At 53.6% G+C, this 15,350-nt stretch overlaps 2 protein-coding genes across 2 annotated transcripts in view; one reads left to right on the forward strand and one right to left on the reverse strand.

The window, feature by feature from the left end:
* The window catches only part of TXNDC16 (thioredoxin domain containing 16), a 61,962-nt gene extending 51,848 nt beyond the window's left edge, over positions 1-10,114 (forward strand). The window contains exon 21 of the transcript XR_004080978.2: positions 9,967-10,114. The gene's annotated coding sequence lies outside the window, so the exon portion shown is untranslated. The remainder of the gene's footprint in view (positions 1-9,966) is intronic.
* LOC101879259 (prostaglandin E2 receptor EP2 subtype) lies at positions 10,004-14,810 on the reverse strand. The gene is made up of 2 exons (XM_034061831.1): positions 13,959-14,810; positions 10,004-11,785 (listed from the first exon to the last, which is right to left on the reverse strand). Exons 1-2 carry the CDS (start codon positions 14,808-14,810, stop codon positions 11,540-11,542), a joined length of 1,098 nt encoding a protein of 365 aa, XP_033917722.1. The 3' UTR covers positions 10,004-11,539.
* Between the last annotated feature and the right edge of the window lie 540 nt (positions 14,811-15,350).

A 15,350-nucleotide genomic window follows, 5' to 3' on the forward strand; every position in this document is an offset into this window, starting at 1 on the left:
GCCATCCGTCGGCTCCTGTGCTGCCCTCTTGCTGACCCTGCTCCTCAGGAATAGCGCAGCACCCAGAAGAACACACAGTGCTGAAAGCCATCTCCCCGTTGGGTGAATAAGCTAAGCTGACAACTAAGGAGTGAATGGCTGTGGTTTGACCCACTGGCCACTGTCCCTTCCTGTGGTCCCATGCTGGTGGTATTCATCCTCACTCCTCATGCATCAGGCACCACTGCCAACCCTCTGCATAGAGCTGGGTTTCTCCAGGGTTTAATCAGCCAGGTCCATCCCCATGTGCAGACACCAGGGTTCAGACTCTTGACTCCCTTTGACATGGTGCCGCCTCCCCCTTAATGAAAATCATGGAAAGTATGAGCTTGCAACCCTCTAACACACCACCTTCACAGGCTCCTGGGCACATGGAGGCCAAATGGGAAGCCCAGAGGGACCTCCAGGTCTTTCTACTCCTCCTTCTGCTCTTGCTCTTTGCCTCAGGTCAGGGAGGAGGCAGCAGTGAGGTACTGCAGGCTCCAGATGCAGGCTGGAACCTGCTTCATTTCTTCTTCTCCACATAGGACAGACTGAATTCCTCACCAGAGCCCCTCTCACCAGGGAGGCACCCAAAGTACTTCTGAAGCATTAAGTATGTGCTGGCAATAGCTGTGACTCCACATCGGGGCTGGAGGTGTCATTCGTGTGTATCCCTGGGTCCCACCTGGCTCTCAGGCAGTGTTGCTCCATGTTCCCACTGATGCCTGTCCCCAGGGAATCAGCATGAAGAAGAAGCCATCAGAAACTCAACCTGTTCCTTTATTCTCACTCTGCCATTTGCAGCAGGGTCTGACTCGAGAGCTGGGGATGTTTGTGGTTGCCAGCTTAGCCATGATGCTGCAGCCTTGGGTAGCTGGACATTGAAGTAGGGCTCAGAGCCTGGTCTCAAGGGGCTAGGAGAACCCAGCACACATTCTGGGGATGTGTCACCTCCTGTGTGGTACCCTCACCATCCACTCCCCAGGGACACCAGAACAGCTGTATCTGCAGCAGAGACTGACAGCAGCAGGACGGGGTTGACATCCAGCCTTGCCTCTTCCCGTCCTCTTCCCTTCTGGATGGACACCCAGTCCTTTCTCCCAGTTTGCTACTGATGGGGACAGGCTTTCTGCATTGGAGGCAGGTGGGTCCCTCACTCCTGATGCCTGGTTGTGGTGGGGCCGGGATGCCTGGCATGGACTGTCCCCAGTGCTTAGACTGGGCAAACAGGGATTTCCTTGGGAGCAAAGCAGGTCAGGACAAAGCCAGGCCAAGCTATGGAGAGTGAAATGGGAGAGCATGAGTGTGATTCAGGCTGTATCACTCTAAGGCAGCACTGCACCAGCAGAGGGAAATCCCTCTTGATTCATGGCTTAGGAAGTTCTGTGGCTTATTGGGACCACAGTGACCCAGAGATGCTGCCCCACAGTGGAGAGGGCTCTTGGTGATGGGCACAGCCAGATGCCAGAATCTTTTTCGAGCTCAGCTGCAGCTTGGCTGGGAGGGTCATGGCCATGATGCATGGGCTGAGCAAGAGAGATGCGATTTTTTTACCAGGAAGGATTTCTCTTTGTCTTTATGGCAGCCAGAAGCACAGCATGGTCCATTATAAGGTCACAGCTCCAGCTGGAATGAGGTCTTAGATATTTTACTTTATCTCTGCAGTCCAATTCCCAGGGAATGGGAAGGGCTTCACAACACAGCCCATCCATCCCTAGCTTCCCATGGCAAAACTTCAATTATTCCCCTGGCAAGCCGTGTCCTGCTGTACCAGAAAGCGGGGCCAGCTGGCTGCTGTTCCCATCCCTTCCCCTGTGCTGACAGCCCCAGCAACCTGGGAACACTGGGGTGTCTGTGGGAGGACACCCCATTACAGCCCTGTCCCCACAAGGTGGGCTTTCTGCCCACAGGTACCTCCAAGCTCCTTTCTGAGGGGTGTTGATCCCTCCAGAAAGGGAGGGATTCAGAGGGATGGGGGTGGCTCTTGGTGACTGCTGACCATGGCCAGCCAAGGTTGCTCTGACTTGTTCTGTGCTTGGACTGGTTCCCTAAATCCCAGCTAGTGTGTACTGCTGGAAACAAGCTACAAAGAGACCTGACATGAGCCAGCAGGGCCAGCCTTACATTCCTCTTCCCAAACAGCTCCCAGAGTAGATCTATATTTTTAAGGATATGAGTTAAAGCTATTTAATCACAAACCTCCTGCTGTCCATTTCCTTTGGATTTCCTTGTCTTTCCACGATTTTTTTGTCAAGCAACATCCCTCCAAGATCCTGAGGCTGGTTGAAAGTTGAGCCATTATCAGTGAGGAGTACTTACCCCTGCTGTCCTCTCCTGTGTCACGGGTCTTCCCTGATGCACCACGGTGCAATGAGGGCAAACTCCGCTGTGCATTCACTCTCCCATGGTGTGTCAGGGGTGATTTCCAGGAGTGCTCCAGCAATACATCCTCTGGGAAGCATCCTGTAATCTCCCAGGAAAGTAGGGCTCGGCTTTTAGACCAGAGGGGTTTGCTTTCCCTTTGCCAAACTCAGCGACAGTTCGGCTCCACCAGAAACACGATCCCTGCCACCAAGCCTCAGACAGTCTTCATACAGGGAATTGTCTTATTTTGCCCATCCCAGTCCTCCAGTCTGGGCTGACTGGAAGTATCCCAATGACATGGGCACATTAATGCCCCTGGTCCCTGCAACAACATGGGGTTACTGATACCCATTTGCCCTGATCTGCACCCAGGTCCTTCCATCTACTGCTTGATATCAAGGACAGGAGGTATTTTCTATGGACTTTACATACAGGTCCCCTCCATTTTCTTGCCCAAATAGAAAAAGTTGGTTTTTTTTCTGTTCCTTTCATCCTGCAAAATCCATCTGGCAGCAGCTGATGAAGCTGCTGAGACTGCTCCGTACTCTGCAAACCTCAGATCTTCCTAATTGCTCTTTGCTCTCCTGGCCATTGGCTTCTTGGGTGACCTCTGCCTGCCCTGTGTTGCTCCAATGCCCTTTAGCATCAGGCTGCATTGTTTTTTCCCAACCACAGCAGCTGTTGGTCTGTGCTGGGCCCAGCTGGGAGTCCCACGAACCAGGATGGGACACACTGTAGGGCTGTGGGACCTCCTTGGAGGACAGGGTCTGCTCTGCAAGGATGAGGACCCCAAAGGTGTCCCCTCTGAGGTCTGCTGCTCCAACAGCTGTATGGCCCCAAAGGCTGCCAGTAACCTTCCACTGCCTGGGGGCACTAGCAAGTCCAAGCAGGGGGAAAAGGGCAATTAAATGTGATTTTACAAATGCACTGGGTGCTCCTCTGCAAAGGCAAGTCTCAAAGCAAACACGCCTGCAAGAAGAAATCCTTCTTGGCTTAGCACGTCCTTCTGAAAACACAGAATGACTTCAGAAAAATGTGAGAAAACATGAGCTGCTCCCCTCCAAGAGAGGAAAAACAGAGCAAAGCAACGTGATGGTGTGTGCTGACTGCAGACAAGGCTGATCACCCTTCAAAGGTTGTCAAATGCTCAAATGCTTTCAAACACCCCGCAGAAGGGATGTGCCACACCAGGGCCTTTCAGCTCCCTCTCAAAGAGAGATTATAGATTATAAACTTTGCAGATCCTCATGTTTTATTCTAATAATTACAGCACATTAATCATAACAATAAATAATTAAGAGAATCAGGAGCCTTTTGCATAGCTGTTCAAGAAGTTTTTGGCCATTGCAGGAATGCTGTTTGAAGCTGAGCCCAGCTGCTCTGCAGTGCAGCTCTGGCTGGAGCCGATGGGATGCACCAGCAGGAAAATGCCATACCCAGGAAGGAAGAGCTGGCCACAGTGTCTCTGGTTGCACAAACAGCTCCATCAAAAAGGAAAGTGCTGGGAAAACTGCCCCAGGAAGGATGCTCAGAAAGAAGGATGCTCTGAGGGGGTAATCACTGCTAGAACCAGCGGATGTCCTGCCCTGGGTTTCCTGGTGTTTGTTTTTGACCCCTGAACCCCTCTCAGGCAGATCAGGAGTTCCACGTTTCACTGTCCTGGGGTTCCCCCATGCACCCTGGCAGCAGCAAGCCTCCAGATCCCAGAGCATTGTGCAGGGAACACTCAGGTTTCTCGGCTGATTCAGCTGCCAAAGCTTGGGACAACAAAAGGTGACGAATGCAGGGCTGGTAGCAAAGTACTACCAGCACAGAAACCAGCTGGGCACAGCAATTTCCAATGGCCAAGCACACCAGACCCTGTTCCCTTTCTCCTTTCACCTTTCCCTTTCCTCTTGCCCCCTTTCCCCTTCCTCTTGTCCCCTTTCCCCAGTCCCCATCTTTGTTTGCAGAGCTGCAGGAGGTTTGCAGAGGCTTCATGCTCATTCTTATCCATGTCCTGGATGTGGTCCTGCAGTAGGTGATGGCCCTGCTGGAAACAGCCCCATGGGACCAGGGGATGCTGGGGACAGCAATGACCATGGGACACCAGTAAAAACTGGAGAAAGAGGTTTCCTAAACTGATGCCTGAGGTGACCACTCCAAGTCCCCAAGCAGCTTCTTCCAGCAGCCCCACAGACCACCCAGCAGAGCCCTTCAGCCAGAACAGTGGCTGCTCTTGCCTTCCCCAGGCACTGGGCATGCACCCATTTGCTGAGAGCAAATGCTGAGGACTCATCCTCATGGACCTAAGGGTCAATCCAGACACTGTGAGGCCCTCGGAGAGTCCTCACAGCTGTGAATGAGCATGCCCAGCTCCAACTGGATGAAAAAGGTCTTTCTTTAGCAGAGGAAATAACAGCTGCTCATGACAAATAAATGTTCTCTCATGTATACATCCACTCATCATGACAAACTCCATGACGCTCAATTAGCTGCATGGACAAAACTGTAGTAGCATGAATGTCCGGGGATAAACAAGGCACAACAAACAGCCCTGGAATGGCTTCTTGTAAACACAGTTACTTCTTTTCTTAAGTCTGTTCAAAATGCTGTCTGCTTTGACATTTCACATCTGTCCTGGCCAACACCACCTCTTCCTGCACTCCCACATACAGAGACAAAAAGTCTTGTCCCCAGCATGCTGTGACAGCAGTACTGGGGGATACTGGGCTTGCAGTAAATTGCATCCTTAGTGGGTTTTATCCATCGCAGTTCTGCCAACCATTGCTATGCTGCTTATGCAGCATCTTCTAGGGTTGAAATTACAGTGCAGGTGATTGATAGAAAAGGAAGATCAATGAGGACACCAGTGCAGGAGAAGGTTTGGGGTTGGTGATGAGCTCAATGAGCTCTGGGGGTTCTCCCAGCACCATTTTAGTGCTCCAGCATCCCAGCTAAGCAAAAAGCCATATAAAACAATAAGAATTCATCATCCTGCTGTCAAAAGCCCCTCTGGAGATGTTTGTATCTGGTGGGTGCTATTTAGCACACCCACTGGGAGGGATAAGTCTGTGGATGGCATGAGGAACCTGCCAGCCCTGTCAGAACCCTGCTCAGCCAGGGCCAGGGCCAGCATGGCAGCTCAGCAGAGCTCCTCTCAGCACAGCACGGAGCCAGAGCAGGGGAAGGGAAAGCTGAGCCAGAGCAGGGACCATTCATTGCTGCAAAAGCTGCCAGCACTAACAGGAGCAAAGCTGGTCACAGCTGGAAGCCACGGGAAGGCAACAGCTTCAGGGTGGGAGAGCCCTGTGCCCTGGAGAAAAGTCCATCCTCAGCCCTGGCACCCAGGACGTTTCCCTGTTATTTCCCCTTTTAATTCCCTTTATTAATCTTCTGGAGTTGTTTTCCCTATCGCTTCAGGGTGCTGGGAGAAATGGCCATGGGAGGGATGTAGCTCCTATACCTGGAAGGGATGCTCCCAGAGCACAGAGGGGAAACTGAGGCAGAGCAATGCAGAGTGCCAGACTTGTAGGACTCAGGGCTCAGCCACAACAAGACCTCTCTCATACACGGGCTGCTCAGAGGAACAAGATTTTTCAGGTGGGTTTGGTGTGGGGATTTTCAGAGGGTTTTTACTTCAGCCACAAGCTGGCACCTTCCGCATGTAGGGTGGCTCAGCGGGAACCACAGCAAAAACAGAGCCGGCTGCTTCCAGCCGTGGTGTTGAGACCCAAAACCCTACACAGCTTAATGGTCTGACTTGCTCAGAAACCCTGGGACCTTTGCTCTCCTCCTCCACGAGCTCAGCTCATGAGGCTGCTAACAGGGTCTCATTTTTACCTAATAAACAAGGTCTGCAGGCGAGGTGACAGCCTTTAGCTCGAGGGGCAGGGCAGCAAGTGATCCATCATGTCCAGTAATGCCTCATAACTTTTATGGCCTCTTTAAAAGCCAGATGCTTGACATCAGTTTGACACTGTTTAGTCTCTTGTTTTTGAAGACTGAGATTGTTTTAGGAACTGCACCAGCTCTGGCAGATAGCAGGCATTTCCCTGCGGATTTGATGGACGTGAATGTTTCCATGTTTCAGGGAAATCCAGTCAAAAAAAGCAGCTCAGCATGGGAAACCCTTGTGATTTCCAGGAGCCTCCCCAGACAAGTTGCCTACCTCAGGCTTTTCAGTAGGGATCTAATGTGCCCTTTACAAATCTCTCATGCTGCCTCTGCCCCCACGGCAAAGCCCATAAACATCAGGGAAGCACGGTCCAGCCCCCAACACTGGCTTCTCCAACTCGGAGAAAGGCGACATGCCTCCCTTCAGCATGCATCAACCTCATAAAAAGCAGCAAGCAGGAATATATATCATTGCATGCCTCACCTAGATGCTCTAAAACAAGAGGTGTTACCCAGGGGTAAATGCTAGCCCTGCTGTGCATGCACATCACTGCAGCAAACAAGCAAGTGGTGGCCTAGGGTTGTGTTTCCAGTCAGTTGTAGATCATCTCAGAGCTCCGGATGGATTTTCCCCAGCCCTTCGGTTGTCCCCTTGGTTGGTTTTGCTGCAGCAGCACATCTCACAGCCAGAGGGGGAGGATCCTGGGGGACCCGGTGGGGATGCAGGGCTGCCCTCATCCCAGGGCACAGCGCTATCCCTGGCATCCCTCAGCTCAACCCCCAGCACACCCGGGTGCTGTTGGCAGCAGGAGGGCTGCACCTCCATCCCACAGTCCTCCCTTATGCATCAGATCCTGCAGCCATGGCCAGGTACTAAGGAGGGACAGAGACCTGGGAGCAGGCCAGGAACCAGAAAGATCTGCCAAGCAGCCAAAGTGCCAACAATTCAGGCAGTTTTGGGGAAAAATCAGACAAGACCTTCACCTCCCTGCAATGCTGAACCAAAAAGCCAGAATGAAAACATTTGTTATTATTTACATTGCAAAAAAGCTTTACATTGTGGCTGCAGAGGTAATTCTGCCACAACACTGCTGCTTCCAAGGCTTCAGAACCCCTTATACAGGGAACAGGCTTGGGAATATTTCTTGTTCTGAGTCTCAGTGTTGGGCAACAGGCTCTAATTTCAAGTCTATGATCTTTGGGATGCCCCCATAGCCTTCCTGGAAAGGGCTGATACCCTTCCTTACAGGGCTGTAAGGTAAAATGCAGCCTGATTCACACTGCAAGCTCTCCCCTCTGGGGATGCTGTAGGACAGTGCTCGGTGTTAGTCCCTGGTGACCAAAAAGGGAGCCAGTGAATCCAGGAAAATGGGAGATGTGGGGTGACCCTAGGGAACTAGAGAAATTAGAGATGTTCCATGTTAATATATGGGGAGGCAGAGATCCCAAACCAGCTGCAAAAGCAGAACTACAGTTAACAGCTATGATAAAGCCAAATGTTTCTCTTTTCCCTGCACTTGAGCCATGGGGAATTGCCATCAGCTCTGACATTCGAAGTAAGCACTGGCACTGCTGCAAAGCTGGCTTGGGAGCCCAGCAAAGCCATCTTCCCTTAAGTCACTTCCTTGCCTAATTCATTTAATCCAGTTTAATAGCTACCACACCGTACGTCCTCCTGGAGCCAGTGTGATGAGCTCACTGCCCATTCCCTGCCTGGAAATGCAGTTGCCTCCCACCTGGCTCTCTCCTTCATCCCAGGCTCCTTCCAGCCCCCAAAGGACTGGATCACCAGCCACAAAGGTGCTCTGCAGGGATGATAGGCTCAGACACGCAGCACATCACATCACCCACCTCTGTGGCTGTCACCCATGTTTGCTGGCCCTCATGAATGTGTGGCTTCTCCCTCGACCCTCTTCAGCTTGATTTCCAGACAGAAATGCAGCCCTAAAGACCTGCCTGGCGCTTTCTTGCACCAGCAGGTTTCCGGTATGGAAACGAAAGATGATTAAGGATCAGCACAGACAATAAAATGACATTTGGGCATCTTGCATTTAAGCCAAGCAGATGTTGATTGAGCTAAAGAGAGTCAAATTAATTTGGCTTTCATAATGGTTCCTGTCTGATGTTAATAAAAGCAGTCTTTTGTGCAGGCTCACTGCTCACGATACAGAGAGATTCATGTCCCTCTGCACCCTCACAGAGCTCTAATGAAGGCTCTCATCTGAAAGATGGAGCAGGAGGGCTGATTGCTTTGTTCAGTTTCTGGGATGGGGGGCAGCAGTGGACAGGGCAACCCAGGGCCAGCAGCTCAGATTGGGCCTGGCCAGCACAGCCCAGCAGGGGGTCTGAGACCCCCATTCCTGGACAGAGAGTGGTGTGGAGTGGTCCCCAAGCAGAGCAGTCACCACAGCATCTAGAGGTGAGGGATCCATCTCTGCATCTCGGATGGCAGAGACTTCGGGGGGTTCCTCTCTTTGTGTGCACCAATCTCCTCCCCAGCTCACAGCCAATTTCTCCTCTTTATTTTTGCATTACATGTCAGCCAAGTCATTTCCCTGACCTCACTTGCCAGGCTTGCTGTCCCTCACTGGGGACAGTTCACATGAGAGTGACTCTGCTGTAGCATTAACCTGCACAAAGCAGATTCCAGCTGGATGGATGTGAGGAGGCTGTCTCCCAGTCCCACATTTCCTGATGAGGAGCCATAAACCTCCCAGAGAAACAAGGAGCTGGTAATTAGTGGTCAGCAGCCGAGCTGGCAGGAGCAGATAGATGTAGTGAGAGCTGCCGGGAGCACTCCACCTTCAGCTTGTCCCCATGGATGGACCTGGGTCCTCTTCCCACTGCTGTCACATTCCTCAGCAGGCTGGTCTCTGCAGGATGTGATCCCTCTGCCATTTCCAACGTGATAGCTTTCTTTTCCTTTTCTCTCCATCTTTTGCATGCTAGGCAGCCTTTCCTCCTGGTTTATAAAAGGATTAGGCAACGGGTCCTGAAATTCCAGTGTGAGCAAGCAGGTCACGACCATCCAGACAAATAAAGCACACAGATCCACAGCTCTTTTCAAGCCAAGCACCCACTGAGACAGGATGGGGTACGCTGAGCCCTAAACCCAGAAAGTGCATTTGCTGCTGCTGCGTGCATGGATGGGGAAATAACTGGGGAGGGGGTAACCATGACCCCAGAGCGGCAGGTGGGAGCCTGCCCAATCTGTGCACCCAGGGCTCAGCAACGGGGTTAATGACTTCATTGCATGTCTTACATGACAGTGGGGAGCACCCCAGCTGCAGCCCTGTGTACAGGGCATGTCTTGCAACCTGCCCCCAAACCCTGCCTGAAATTCCACACCGCTGCTGAACCCCCAGCCACAGGGCGCTGCCAGAATCCCGCCGGCAAGGCTTGAGCAATAGCAGCCCATGCCTGACATCTGCCCACACACAGCTTGGAGGCCAGTAAACTTCCTGTGGATATTGGCTGCCTGACAGGAGTAACATAAATTCTGCCTTTTTTTAGGGTGGGTATTTTTTGGTTCTGTATTTTGATAACAGGTAGGAACTTTGCCTGCCTCTCCCTGGCTTCGGGATAGACAAGCCTTAGGGAAGAGCTCAGAGTGGGGGCATTTCCGAAGCTCGGGGGTCATGTTGCAGAGGTAAGGCAAAAATGCCATCACTCATTCATCAAACAGAGTTTATTTTTGTCTTTTAGGAAATTGGAGGCACACGTTTCCCCTCTTTGCATCCCCTCCTGCCCCTCCCACCATCCCTGAGGCTTCATCCCACCAGTGCTCCATGTTTCCTTCAGGAGCCAGATCTACCCAGAGGTGCAGCTTACGCACAAACCCACACATGATTCAGCAGGCTCCTTTGAAAGACATTTATTATTTAAATAATAATATTTTAGTTTTACATCACCTCAACAAACAAATCTCAGAGAAGCTCTGAATCACGGCACCTTTGGGCTCTTTGAGCAGAGCGGCAGCCCTCAGATGGACTTGGAGATGCCCCATTTGCAATAGCATCATGATACTGCGTATGCTCGATGCAGCACAAATGGGAGTCCCCCAGGAACTCCCTAATGGCAGCAGTGATGGTCTTGGGACTGCAGGGTCAGATACTCCTGATGCTGGTAAGGACCAGCCTGCAGCCCTGAAGAGCAACAGGCATTCCACAAAACAAACAGCAGTACTGAAGGACACCATCTGTAGGGCAGGATTGATGACCTGGATGTTTTGCACTTGGGGTGTCTGGTTTTGTTGGGGCTTTGTTGTTTTCTTTTCCAAATAAAACTTATAGAGAAGTGAAGCCCCTGAGCAGGTTTGTCCCAAGCCAGCGGGAGGGCAATGGAAGGTGCTTTGTGGGCAGCCCAAGAGGATGAGCCCTCCTCTGTGCCAACCCAAAACCCACCAGCAGCATCACCCTGGACGTGGGTAAAGTGCCTGGCTGTGACTGAAACCTCCTGTTACCTGGTCAGACTCTTTATTCCCCTTTTCAGCTCCTACACATATACAGGGCAAAGAAAATAACAAACTGGGGCTCAGGAATGTCCACACAGCTCTGCTGCCATCACAGTGCTAGGGAAGTGCCAAAAATTTGACTTTTTTTGTGGCCCTCAGACATGCTGGACTTGCGTCCACTGGAATCTAAAATCTCTGGGGTGGGAATGGACAGACAGACAGACACACACAGACCTATACCTGATAAAGTGTATTTCTTTAGGCAACCAGCCTACCAAATAAAGAATAGTATTTGGAGGTACAGTACTCCCTTCTTCTACCCATCACTAGGGACCTGGGCACAGAAACTGGTGCTTGCAGCAATGGTGATCACACAACCCCACCTCCAGGACCTGTACCCTGCCTATATGCTGCCTTTAGCCCAAAATCACTGCAAGGACCTTTCTGGGAAGCACACCAGCAGGAAGCTCTGCTCCCTGACAGTCCCCACTGCAGTAGTGTTATAGAACGTCACCTCATGCTTCACCCCCTGACCCTCCCACAGTGTGGCTGAACACAGTCTGCACCCTTTGCCAGGCAGGAACAATCCCATCATCAATATCCAGGTACTCACCAGCCCTTACAATCTTGTCCCACTCTATTTTTTGCCCCATGAAAGACCACACTGCATTACTTCCAAGACACATGGTGACACCTGGATGGGCCACCAGTACCTGGCCCACTGGCAGCACTTATGTCTCTTTATGGGCCATAAGGCAGAGCTTCATTAACATCTGTCAGGGCTGTGCTTCACCTGGCAGATGTCTCCCAGAGTGGCCAATGGATCTACTGCCCACAGGGGTTCATCCGTGCTGCCAGGTTAGTCTTTGCAGGGGATAGAGTCTGTCTGTCCCGGCTCGTGCGGGTCACTTGGCAGCACAGCACGGAACGCATGAACCGCAGGACCGGCGGCCTCAGGATAGCGAAGACCCATGGGTCAACGATGGAATTGATAGAGAGGAATCTCAGGGCCAGGAGGTCCCACTCGTGGTTGTCCTTTTTCTCACTGAACTTGTTCACATAAGCACGGATCTGCAAAACACAACAGGGAGAAATAATGAAGGGAATGGGCTTCCAGGATCCAGTGTCCTGGGGAGATTTGATTGGGTTGTCACAGCACATTCGCTGCCTCCATCAGGTTAAACGTACTTTTTGCTAATGAATACCAGGCGTGTGCTCTGCTCTCAGCTCTCAGCATGCAGGGAGGCTTCAATTAGCCCTAATGCAATTAATCCAGCTGCTGCTTAAGGAAGTGGTGGGTCTCACCTTGAAAACCACAATGGATGAATAAAAAGTGGAAGACGGAAGGGACACAGGGTGCTGGACTGCTCCAGTCCTTCCTGCACTGTGCCGACTCATAGAAACTTAAGAGGCTTCCTGGAAGGGTGACTCAGCACTCCTTACTCATATGGGTCAAATTGCCACCCCCTCACTTTGGGGGACAGGGAATGCTTGGATGCGGATGAGAGCTGGGGGGCAGTACAGGATGCATGAGCATCCCTCCTCTGGCCAGGATCCATTTGGTACCACCCAGGGATGGTGCATCCAGGAGGTGGCCGTGGTTCAGCCCGTGCTGGGGACTGCCAACAGTGGAGCACTTCCAAAAGCCCCAAGCTTAGGGCTTTTTTGGAAGGATTTTGTGGTGCTGTAGCCCAATGCTCACTGGGTTCACGTGCCCAGGCTGGTCCTGTGGGCATTCCCAGCCAGAGGAGAAAGTGTCACACCAAGGAGGCACCAGCAGTGCTCAACAGCTTGGTTTGAGATGCTGCCAAAACACAGCCCAAACACAACCCCACATGGGAACCAGGCGATGGGAAAAGAAAACCCAGCTGTACTTCTGGATAAGCCTGTATCTGCTACCAGAGGGCCCATGGGATCCCCACCAACAGCACATTCCCATCCCACCTGCCCCAAGCAGACCCATAGAGCCTTGCTCACGTGTCCCACTTTATAATGACCACAGCAACCAAACCCAAGCTTTTTCAGGACATGGGGAGAGTCATCCATTGCATGTGGGCCCATTAATGGAAATTGAAACATCTCTCAGGATGTTGAGTCTGGCTTCTGGGATGCTCATGAGCATCTGGACATGACTGCTCTGTCTTTTCTCTGTCTTAAAACCCAGGCACCCTGGCTCAGCTACAGCCTGCGGTTATTTTATTTTCCCCTGTGACAAGAAAGGGAGCACAAAGGGAAGGTAGTGTCTATTTAACTCCATGAGCACAAAATTAGCACTGGCTGTGCTCCCAACCTTGGTGGGGCTTGCTTCTAATGGGAACAAAATGACCTTCTGCAGTAGCAGACTCAAGCACGCAGGCAGGGAACATGAATGTCTTGAGATGCTCTGGAGTCCACCATGCTGCTGGTGTAATATGGTTTGGTTGGATGAAAAGCTGCCCTTTGGAGGAGGAGAGCCCGGGGCAGCGTCAGGAGACTCGCTCTCTCCCCTCCCTCACTTGGCTGCAGTGTTTCAATCCTGTATTTCTGCTGGAAGCCTCATGCACGGATACAGCACATGATGTGGGCACAGCCCCTGGGACAAGGCATGCTGTGGCCCATGTGCCAGATCTCTGCTCCCAGCAGTCACCCACCTCTGTGCCCACAGCCCAGTGTTATTACAGAGGAGTAGAGACCTCCGCCTGCCCACATCTTCAGCTCCATCCTTCCCTCTTGTTATAGAAACCTGGGATAACTCTGCCTGCCCAGCACAGATATCCGCTCTCTCCAGCCCAGTGGCATCTCATTTATCCCCATTTTTGGACATCTAGTTTATTGCTCTGCCACCACTCACACCTCCACCATGAGTGCCCGATTGTCAGGAACTACAGGGAAATCGTGTGGTTCAGAGGATGCCACCCTGCCTGAGCCACACTGACCCGGAGCCTCTGCGGGCACCTCTCCTCCTGCCACCCCATCCTCCTGCCACCCTGTCATCTCCCCACCCAGTCCTCCTGCCACCCCATCCCATCCTCCTCCTGGCCCTGGGAATGCAGGAAGTGGCTCCCCCAGTACCCTGAGGGATGTGCAAACTGCCTGGAGCCTGTGGCAGAGCTGGGGTTTCCCAAGCTTCAGGAGCTAAACTTTGACCTCAGCCCTTGAGGTGTGGGCAGTGAAGTTGGGGAGAGGCTTATAAAGGGACGGAGGGAGAGAAACGGGAATGCCAGGGAGAGGGACCCCACCCCAGGGGAGAGGTGGTCACACTCACCGTGAAGGGCAGGGAGCAGATGACAAAGGTGATGGTCATGATGGAGAGGAGGAGGAGATGGTCGATCTCCTCGGCCATGGAGAACATGCGCCGGCCACAGCTGCTGGCCTCCCGGGGCTGCTCGAGTGTGGCCAGCCGGCGGGTCTTCTGCCCACGGCGGTGCATGCGGGCCAGGTTGGCAATGACACTGAGGTTGCAGAGCAGCACAGAGAGGATGAGGAAGAGGAGCAGGGTGGCGTAGAGGAGCGAGAAGGTGACATCCAACCCAGATACCTCCCTGCCGCTGTTGTGCTTGGGGTAGTCCCGGTGCATCTGGATGAAGCACCAAGTGCCAGGGCAATACTGCACATACTGTCCAAAGCCCACCAGCGGCAAGGAGCAGAAGGCCGCCGAGAAGGTGTAGATGGCAGGCAGGACAACCAAGCCTGTACGGGGGCTTAGAAAGCGCTCGTAGAAGTAAGGCTGCCCCAGGGCCAGGCATCGCTCCAGCGCCATGGTGAAGAGGATGAGCATGGTGGCGAGGCCGAAGAAGCTCATAGCAAAACCAAAGTAGAGGCAGATGTGTCTTCCTTGGGGCAGGGTGGTCAGGGTGCGGTTGTGGTGGTAGGAGGCCAGGACGAAGGGGCTGACGGAGCAGGTGCCCAGCAGGTCGGTGACCACCAGCGCCAGCACCAGGACGTGGAAGAGTGCGGGCGGGCGGGCGCGGGGCCCGCGGCGGCAGCGCAGCAGAAGCCCCAGGGCCAGGAGGTTGCCCAGGAGCCCGGCGGAGAACATGAGAGCGCTGACCAGCGGGCGGGCCCCGGCCGGCAGCGCTCCGCCGCGCTCGCACAGCCCCCGTCCCGTCCCGTTCATCCTGCCGCTGCCGCACAACTGCGCCGCCGCCCGCCCGCAGCTCCAGCACCGCCCCCCCGCCCCGGGCCGCCCCGCCCGCCGCCCCTGAGCCCGCCCCGGGCCAACCCCTGGCACCGGGACGCGGGTGGTTGGGACACCCGACGGCGAGTTCGCACCGGGCCGGAGCGGGAGCCTCTCGCACGGCCAGTGCCGAGGGGGAACGGGAGTCCCGGTGAGGCACCGAGAGCATCGCGGCACGGCCAGCTCCCGTCTGGTCCCAGAGCGGGCCGGGAGCCCCGAGGCGCAGCAGCCCCGGTACGGCTCCGGGAGCTCCGGTACCTGGCAGGGAGCCCTGTGTACAACCGGCCGCTGCGGTGGTTCTGCCGACCCGCTGCTGCTCTGGGGATGGTGAGCTAGACCCGGTGCCGGTCCGCGAGTCCCGGGTTCAGAGCAAGACCCGGTGCCAGGCCGGGAGTGCCGTGATGCTGCGGGAGCCCCGACGCCGGGATAGCCCTGCTGCTGATCTAGGAACCCAGCGGCATGGCCTGCCCTGGTGCCTGT

This window comes from Melopsittacus undulatus, chromosome 4 (genome assembly GCF_012275295.1).
Source record: "Melopsittacus undulatus isolate bMelUnd1 chromosome 4, bMelUnd1.mat.Z, whole genome shotgun sequence".
Lineage (NCBI taxonomy): Eukaryota > Metazoa > Chordata > Aves > Psittaciformes > Psittaculidae > Melopsittacus > Melopsittacus undulatus.

What these genes read in the sequence shown, in the direction of transcription:
- LOC101879259 (XM_034061831.1), bottom strand. Translation starts at nt 14,810, where the DNA reads ATGAACGGGACGGGACGGGGGCTGTGCGAGCGCGGCGGAGCGCTGCCG. An exon ending in TCTGCTCCCTGCCCTTCACG is followed by an intron (nt 11,786 to 13,958) that starts GTGAGTGTGACC and finishes TGTGTTTTGCAG; the next exon opens with ATCCGTGCTTATGTGAACAA.